This window comes from Cyprinus carpio, chromosome B16, assembly GCF_018340385.1.
Source record: "Cyprinus carpio isolate SPL01 chromosome B16, ASM1834038v1, whole genome shotgun sequence".
In the NCBI taxonomy this organism is placed as follows: Eukaryota; Metazoa; Chordata; class Actinopteri; order Cypriniformes; family Cyprinidae; genus Cyprinus; species Cyprinus carpio.
Genome location: NC_056612.1, coordinates 11,826,959 through 11,836,022, shown reverse-complemented (window position 1 = coordinate 11,836,022; position 9,064 = coordinate 11,826,959). Strand labels below are relative to the sequence as shown.

General features: G+C 37.8%; 1 protein-coding gene across 1 annotated transcript; it reads right to left on the bottom strand.

Annotated features, from left to right (window-relative positions):
• LOC109105731 (rho guanine nucleotide exchange factor 5-like) lies at positions 1-4,478 on the bottom strand. The gene is made up of 11 exons (XM_042740272.1): positions 4,410-4,478; positions 4,054-4,205; positions 3,829-3,958; positions 3,550-3,624; positions 3,331-3,420; positions 3,098-3,249; positions 2,841-2,984; positions 2,319-2,389; positions 2,119-2,223; positions 101-232; positions 1-23 (listed from the first exon to the last, which is right to left on the bottom strand). Exons 1-11 carry the CDS (start codon positions 4,476-4,478, stop codon positions 1-3), a joined length of 1,143 nt encoding a protein of 380 aa, XP_042596206.1.
• Between the last annotated feature and the right edge of the window lie 4,586 nt (positions 4,479-9,064).

The following is a 9,064-nucleotide window of genomic DNA, read 5'->3' as shown; positions in this document are numbered from 1 at the left end:
TTAAAGTTCTTGAAGGCTTAAGTCTTTAAAGTAATACAAAAAAATTGTAATTGAAAAAGTCCACCTGAGAGAACATTGAAGGCTATACATATGGCTTCACATTGCAGCTGTAGCAATTTCATGGTGTCCAGCAGGTTGCGCTTTCTTGCTTTGTCGCTGACTATTGTCTCAAGATGAGACTCGGGACCCCAACCACGTTGTCTGTCTGACAGACGAGTTCCTTCCACCCAGCCTGAATAAAAAGGGAGAGAATCATAAATGGAATTTGTTAAAACATCCCTTAGCAATTCTTGAATTTGCTTGTGACATAACAACGTTAGTATTACTAGGAACTTGTTGAAACTGTTCCCGAGAACAGAACATAAGTGGACTTCATTTATCAGTACTATGAGGACACCTCATTAGAAATACAATCATATACAGTGTGTGGGGAAATATGCCTGTTTACATAAAACTGTGGTAAACTAGGAATGCCCTCATCATGAAAGAATGATTATCAGTCTTAAAAATCTCTCTATGTGCATTGTTAATAATACTGGTCCAAATAAGGAATACATAGTTACCCAGGAGCTGCTGGACCAGCCATCCCAAATATTGTTCTTAACCTTGAAAGAGTCATATGAATTTCACATCTGATGACAGAGGAGAACCCTCTAGGGCAAGTGACAAATCCTCTTGATTTAGAGCCAAATCCAACTGCTTCTGACTTACACCATACATTCTACAACGGTAGAGTCCAAACCTGCTCCTGGAGGGCCACCTTCCAGCAGAGATTAGCTCCAGCCCTAATTAAGCACACTAGAACTAGATAATCTAGGTCTTAAGGATCACAAGAAGCTTTCAGACAAGATGCGTTGGAGCTAATTTTTGCAGTTAAAGTGGCCTCTAGAAGCAAGATTGGACATCACTGTTCTACAGTGACCCTAAATCAGTGCTTCTCAAAAAAATTCAACTCATCAGTCATTAGTATAGTCTGCAATACTTGAATGTGGTGTGTCTTGTGAGGAAGAAGAAATACAAAAATGTGCAGTAGTTGGGGGTCCCCAGGACAGGTTTGAAAAGCACTGCCCTAGATCTGGGGGCCAAAACACAAGCTTCTGTGTGGTGGACTGGGACATTTTCTGTATGCCACTCTTTCTTTTCCCTTCACATACATCTTCAAGTTTTTTAAAACAAACTCATGTACTAGGTCTCAACTCTTCTCACCATTATTCTCTCTTCAATAGTCTGTTTTTGTTGTTTAGGTAAGGTTAGAAGGCAGCAATCAACCTTTGCCAAATGTTGTGGGGACTAATGGAATCATCTCAAGCGTTACGAAACCATTCTCTTGACTGCAATCTTGAGATCTTTAGTAGATGTTCTAAGTATACCTAAACCAAAAAAAGTCACTGATGATCTGACTGGACCCACTGAAGTTTGCCTACCATATACACAATGTATGGATGATGTCATGATCTACAGTACATGCAATACAAAACTCACATCAACTTAAAAAGAATTAGGAAGCTCTAGGAGGTTCTTGAATCAGGTTGGATTTCTTGGGACTTTTCTCTGTCCTATCCTACACTGCAGAATACCAGTACAAAAACCATCTTGATCCACCCACACAAGTTCTCCAAGAACTCTTTCATATTATGTTGCATTAACAATTGAGATGAGTCTCATAAGATAGGCGTTAATGGGTTAGTTATATTTCTAGTCTACCACATATCCCTTAGATCTCTAGTGAATTGGGCTTGGTGCAGTCATGCAGTTCCTGAAGTAGACAAACAATAAATGTACTATAAATAAAGGCCAACAGAGGTTCTACTTTATAAGGTGACTACTTGTAATATTGGTCAGGGTGGATTTTTTTAATCTAACAAAAATGAACATGTTAAGATATGCAGGAGCTCTTGATTATTACAGACAAATGTGCTGAATCAAGAGTTGGATCTGAATTCTGCAGGTAGGTAGATTTCCAGGGAAAGGACTGGGGTGCCCCTGGGCAAATGTGATTCCTAACATGTGAATATAAACCTTGGCTTTCCTGGAAGCACTGGCAGAGTTCTTAGCACTGTTCTTAACCTTGTGGTTAAAGATCATTTTCTTGTGTTCATGTGATTAGATTTAACTCACCATCACTACTCTGCTGGTGAACTAACAGAACTTCAGCTTTCTCTAAACTTAGCTCATCAGGCTGCTGAGCAACAAATGCTTTGATGCACTGCATTTGTGGAATGTCTGCAAATGGAAAAAAAGGAAAACATGTTAATTTACTAGCATTAGAGTATTTACTTGGACACAGCAGTTTCTTTTAAAGCAGGAAGTGCACATACCCTGAACTGCACTGAAGTCAATCTCAGGATAAGGACGTGAAAGTGCTGATATCCAGCGCAATTTATTGGCTCTGAGAGATGATAGGTATAGGTAAGATGGGTATACAGATTAATTTAACGCAATATTCTGCACAACCAGATTGCAAAACACAAGATCGCCGGACCGAACTGAATTTATGCTGTCCAATATGTGAAAGTTGCAAATGTGGAAACACTACAGCAGAGCTGGGTAGCAACTGATTACATGCAATCTGGATTAACATAATTAGATTCGGATTACAATTTGTAAGTAATTTACCCAACTCTGCACTAAAGCAGGGGTATCCATTCCCATTCCTGAGGGGAAGAGATACTGAAAAGCTAATTCAGGAGTAATTCATATAAACTCTATTGGAAGTTGACCCTTCAGGAGCAAGACTTGACGTTCCTGCCCTACAGGGATGAGGACTTCACAGGCATGCACATGTGGCAGCACATTCAAGATAGCAACAGCTTCTCTCTCATAATTGACAACATACTTACTGGGTATCTGTCCGCAAGAGCAGGGCTTTTTGTGGCATGTGCAGACGGAACAGGTTTTTTTGTAGGGAATGCAGTTTGAACCTGCAGTTCTCAACCCGCAGCTCTGACACAGGTGCATGATCGATAACTGTAAACCTACCCCCTCTACAAAAACAGGAAGTTAAGCGTTAATTGCACCATAAAACATAAGATACCATTTGCATTAAACATGAAAAGCCTGAAACTGAAGTATAGATGTTAAAGAAAGCCAAACGTACTCTTTCCGCAAAGAGACCAGGAGATAGTCATTGAAAAGGTGCATATAAGCATTTCTCTCTTCTTCCCTGTCTTTCAGAGAAAAGTCTCTCAGTTCAGTCACAGGTCCCTCTCGTACCAGTTCTTCGGGACCTGACCTGATCAATGGAAGAGTCTAGGAGACACAAAATAAGTCATTGTACATTTCGACTATTATTCAGTTGGCAAATTAGGTTCCCAAACATGTCATGCTCACCCTGCACTCAAAGTCAACTTTGGCATTGAGGGTCACAAGTGACTCGATGTTCTTCATTTGAGAGATACTTTCATTACTGTCCTGGATCATCTGTTAAGAAGCAAGGAAACACGGGGACAGTGGTGTGAGAAAAGAAAACTGATAAGAAATTCCAATGCAGAGATGTGGGTGACATACTTGTTATATATAACATTGTTGCAAGTACATAAAAAGTCTCACCTTTTCAAGTAGTTTCATGGCCTTAATGGCCTGTGCTTCATCATTGGTTTTTGGAGCAGTTATCTTTACAATATTCTACCAACAAAGAGAAAAGAGGGCATTAAAAATGCAGCTTTCCATATTCTTTGTGACAGGAGATGGATGGCATATATCATGTTAATATAGCATAGATGAAGAAGGTAGGGGAAAGCACGTGCTCCTAGCAAGCATGAGTCATGGATTTCCTGCAAAGTTGGGGAATGTGTCATCAAAAAAATGTAGACCCGAGGAAGACAGTACCTGTACTAGCAATTTGAGGCGTGTGATTCTTTGAAATGGCAGAATGAGGAAAGACCGTAGAGGCAGTCGTTGACAAACCGGATTACGCTCCAACTTTTCCACAACTCTACGGAATTCATGACTCTCGTCCCTATGAGAGATGGTGGAATGAAACAATGAAATCATATGGACAAAAAATAAAACAGGAAAAGCTAATTCTCCAGATCAGTGCAAATAAATACTCACATCAATCTTTGATATGTCTTGTCCTGATATGATTGGTTGGTAAGGTATGGCACATACACATTCCTGAATCGTGGACAGTGTTTGATAATGATGTCACAGACGGTAAATCGCATAATGTCCTTCTCCACTGCTTCTTCCAGCTGAGACAGAAACTTAGTGAAAAATAAGCATATATATATTAGTGACGTAATTCAGATTTCAGAGCAGACATTTGAGAACTGACTCCAAGATGAATTCATACACATTTAGGGAGTTACAGAGTGATCTAAACATCTTTCAAAAACTAAAATGTATTTATCTTCAGTAATTCTGTTAATTTAATGATATGATTCTAACCTGTGACTGATGGCTCTAACATCATTTAGCCTGGAAAACAGCCAGTTTTTGTCTTTTGAAGACAGGCGAACGTTGAGCTGTTCGCACATGTCAAAGTTCTCCACTACGATGTCCAAACTGCGGCAACCAGTATGACGCTTCAGAGGTCACGACCTCAAACCTCACCTGAAAAAGACAGAGACTCTTCATGTTGCTGTCCTTACTAATAAAAACAAATTTCTTTTGAAACACCTATTTTGTTGCATATTAGTACTGCAACGTACCATGAAAGCCTGTTTCTGTCTCAAGAGTTAAAAATTAAAGTTAACTGTAACATAAAAATTATGACTTTATTTTACACAATTACAATCGGTTTACAGTTGCAGTGTGTTCCTTTATAGCTTGAAATAAGCTAAATCTTGCTGTGAGGATTGTTGTGGTTTTATATGTCTCTGTTACATTATGTCTTATTTCATCACAAAATGTGATTTAAGTCCTTTCTTTTAATGTGTTTACATTTATTTTATTCTCATATTCTTATAATAGCATATGTATTTCCTAATTGTGGTATTATATCTTGCAATGTGGCTTTACAACTGATTGAAAAACCTTCTTACACAATTGCCCAAATGTGTACAGTAAATACAGCCCATAATGCAAAAATGCGTACTGTAAAAAACAGCGGACACTTAAGCCAAACTTAAAAATGTAATTTCATTTAATAACAAAATATCAAAAGTGGATTCAACATACTTTTCTTTTAGACCTTTTCTAACTTCACTTTCACATTTTTACAATTACTTCCAACCACCAAGATCCTTTTTAGGAAATGTACGATATGTAAGTTCCTTTCAACTTAATTGTTTTATCATTGTGAAATGTTTTGCTGCAAAGTGAGCTAGAGCTGTTTTTGTTTTCCATAAATCACACTTGTTTTGGAATGTTATTATCAAGTACAATGACATGTATCATACATTTTTAAGTTTATGACTTGAGCCACTTGTAATGTTTAATAGGGGATACTGATCTAATGATTCTACCTCCTGTAGGCGTCTCTCATCCTTAGTAAGTTCCTCCAACTCTAGGCTGCTTCTCACTCCGGGGAGATCCTGCCACAGTGTGGGTGAGGAAGCAGAGATGGACAGGCGAGGGGACGGGGGTCTGTTTATGGATTGCTGAGGCACATTTAGACTTTTAAAGGAGTTGGTTTGGGACAGAGCGTGAGGCAATAGGAGGGCTTGAGGGACAGGTGGGAGAGGTCTGCGTGATAACTTAGGGGAATGATTTGGAGAGGAAGATGAACTGATTGATAGAGAATCAGAATGAGACAGCAGAATCTCTCTGTTCTGGACCACCTCACTGTACTCCTGATACAACTGAGAGTCTGCAAAGAAAGAGAGAAATCACTGATATGGTTCTAGAGCTGTGCTTTTCAGTTGAATCCAGATTTTACATTGGATACAAGGAACAAAAAAAAACCACATGTCCTTGAAATCAAGCATTGCCATTAATTAATATTAGCAGGAGGAACTACACAAGCAACCAATCATTTGTATAAAACACATTGTGGTTGGCGGAAACCAACCATGTTTACTTTCACTGCACATGATCCTGTATTTAATGTAGCCAGGTCATATTTTCTTTTACCTTTATGGTTTGTTCATAAGTGCATGGCATGCCTAAAAAAAGTTTGCTTAAAAACCAACAAATACTCATAATTTTTTTCTTTTCCCTTTACAAAAATTACTATGTATTATGCATTACATAGTAACTATGCATAACTTGTTTAATTGCATTTAGATTTAGCATTTTCCTGTTGTCCACAACCCTCATCAGAACACAAAGAAAATCAACGCAAAATGCATATAACCATACCTTATAAATGTATAAAAAATGAATTTGTTAGATACAGAAAAAAGGGCAGAAAAAAAAGGCTCTAAACTGTCTATGATTCACCAGGTCAGACAGAGATCAAGTCAGAATTACATAGAAAGCAAACAAGCACAGCAGGTCAGTGATTGAACAGGGCAAAATAATAATAAAAAAAGATGTACAAGCACGAACATCCAAGAAAGCATTTTTAATACTAAGTGAGAATTTGCAGCTGTTTATCTGCAGTTCCAAGTGATGTGCAAGCACAAACCTGTTCTTTGCCTGGAGGACTGGCAAAGCAGCATAGTCAGGAATGACAAAACTTTCCCTGCTCTCAATATCTGAACTGTAACCACCCATGTATTAAGAACCATGCATTTCCTATATTTTACAGCCAGTTATAATCATATTATGTACACTACCATGTGTACATAAGTGTGTGTATGAAATAGGGATATGTATGACTGGGAATTGTATGTGCCTTAGTAATGTTTTAATGGATTTTGAAGACTTTAAATTTTAATATTTTTCTAATCTGTTAGAGCAAAATCCCTATAGTCTTTGGTTATAGCCATAAAGATCAAGACAGATAAAGACAATACAGAGACTTACTAAAGAATTTCGAATTCCTCTTTCTTGTCCTCCCAAGTTTCCTAAAAGTAAGAAGGAGAGAGATAGAAACAGCAAAGGACATTTGTGATATAATGGTCATTTGTAAGATTGTCTACTAAATAAAATACTGTCAGTGGTGATAGACTGCATATAAAGTTATAAACATCACCAAGCCAAACTGAAAAAGAAAAGGTTTCCGTTAAGATATTATCAGAGTTATAACCTCGAAAGTAACCCAATTGTCAACAGAACAATATCAGATGCACTAAAAAATGCATGAATCCAGATATAACTAACATAATAAATGGGAATCATAGAGTGTAAATTTAGCTGTGTAATATGTCAGTCTCTTTGAACAAATGTTCCTGCAGTATCAAACAAACACAGCAGTTTTCAGTTGTGGGACACCATCGGAGACATTTACTATTCATAGTCAGCCAGAATTGATTCAGCCAGAATTGATTCCTCCCAAAAATATCTACCCACCTGCTATGTGTAAAATAAGAACAGCTTTTATCAAGCTTGACAGACACACCTGAAGTTCTCATCTCTACATGATTTTTAAACATTTATCAGGGTAGTTATTTAATGTATTTAAGTACAATTCCTTTACATGGAAAACATTTTTAATGAGGGACAAAATATGGGAGTGTTTATACATGCAGTATACATGTTCTCCTACCTTAGATCCATTTCACTCCAGGTTAAAACATAATTCGTCCTCTTCTTCATCTATACAAACCAAAAACACAGAGAAATCAGCACACATCACAATGTTGTTTTTTTACACACCTTAAGCTTCCCTTAACCAAGATAAGATCAGAATTTAAGCAGCCTAAATCAAGTAACACTCCATCTCAAAGCGAAACAGATGGGGATGATTCTACATAGCTGCACACAAGCTGTACACATGGGAATTGCCCATATACTGTATAAAAACAGGAATCGCCTCAAGCTTTCTAGTGAATAACTGAAAAGATAGACTAGACCGCAAGACCTCTGGGTATGAGCAACTCAGTAGCTCTCAAGAAAATGTGCCATAAGAAAAATAACCCTAATGCAATGAGAAATATGGAAACAGGAAAGAAAAAAACAGGAAAGTGTAAAGGGGAGGACTTGTTATGAGTGAATGAGAATGGTTTAGTTTGTGATACAAAGGAAATCTGTCAGCTCAAAATTCTGTCTCTTCCAAGAAATGCTGCTGTTTAAGGAGTCTTCAGGGGTCATGACTCCAACCCCCACAAGAATCCTCAAGAGCCCTCTGGAGCTTCCAGGCTATTAAAATGAGACTACCCAAAATGAAAAAAAAATGCTGGGGGAATACATTATTAGTCACTCCTGCGGTATGAGAACCTAAAGTCTACTGTTTGTGTGGTTTCAGATTTCTTAAAAGTCCTAAGAATGGGTCTCTTTAAAAAACAAACACTTTTTTGATTGAAATATTTACTGGCATATATTGCTATAAAAAGGTAAATAAACAATTTAAGGACTGTTCGGAATATTATTTAGATCTTTCTGTTGGCATTAAATCCATCATTGACTAATTATGTGTGACCCAGTCAATATGAATAAAAACTGTGAAATCGCTGGGATGTACTGTATCATGCTCTCATTTTTTAAAGTGTCTACAGTCACTAGCAATCCGTTTGAACATAAAACACCATTTGGGACTCAATTGTACCAGATTAAACAGAAAAATTGTATTTAGGGTATGAAGGGTGGGACTTTTCGTCCATGCTATTCAAAACATACAGCCCTGTCACATGCTCAAGCTACCTCAATTTTCTGTTAAAATGTTAGAAACAAAATTACATGACAAGAAAATAAACCTTCTTAATGCCCATACTGACACTTATTTAGGGGAAGAGAACTCACAGATTGCTGTGTTACATTCTTGCATAAGCCTCTCTATGTGACATTATACCACTGGTATATTAAATTTGATAGAATAGGTTCAGCAGATATCTCGAGACACATTTAGATCTCTTCTCACATGAGTGGGAGCAAGTGGGTTCACTGAATGTCCAATTCACCCTTCTTATGTTAGTCTTCTCTCACCTGATTTGTTGAATATTCTCGTCCTGCGGTCCCTTCCAACTCCCTCTTCCTCTGCCTCATCCTCTTCCTCTTCTTTGGTTTTCTCCGCTGACTTTCGGAACCCTCGCTCCTCGTGCGAGCCTCATTCCCCAAAATCTCGAAAACTACTAGAGCT

Bases quoted from the DNA above. Each gene is read 5' to 3' on its own strand.
- LOC109105731 (XM_042740272.1), bottom strand. From the start codon at position 4,478: ATGTGCGAACAGCTCAACGTTCGCCTGTCTTCAAAAGACAAAAACTGG. The intron at 4,206-4,409 runs GTTAGAGCCATC...TTTTTCACTAAG, and splicing joins TGTTTTCCAGGCTAAATGAT to TTTCTGTCTCAGCTGGAAGA. The intron at 3,250-3,330 runs GTGAGCATGACA...TGTGTCTCCTAG, and splicing joins AAGTTGACTTTGAGTGCAGG to ACTCTTCCATTGATCAGGTC.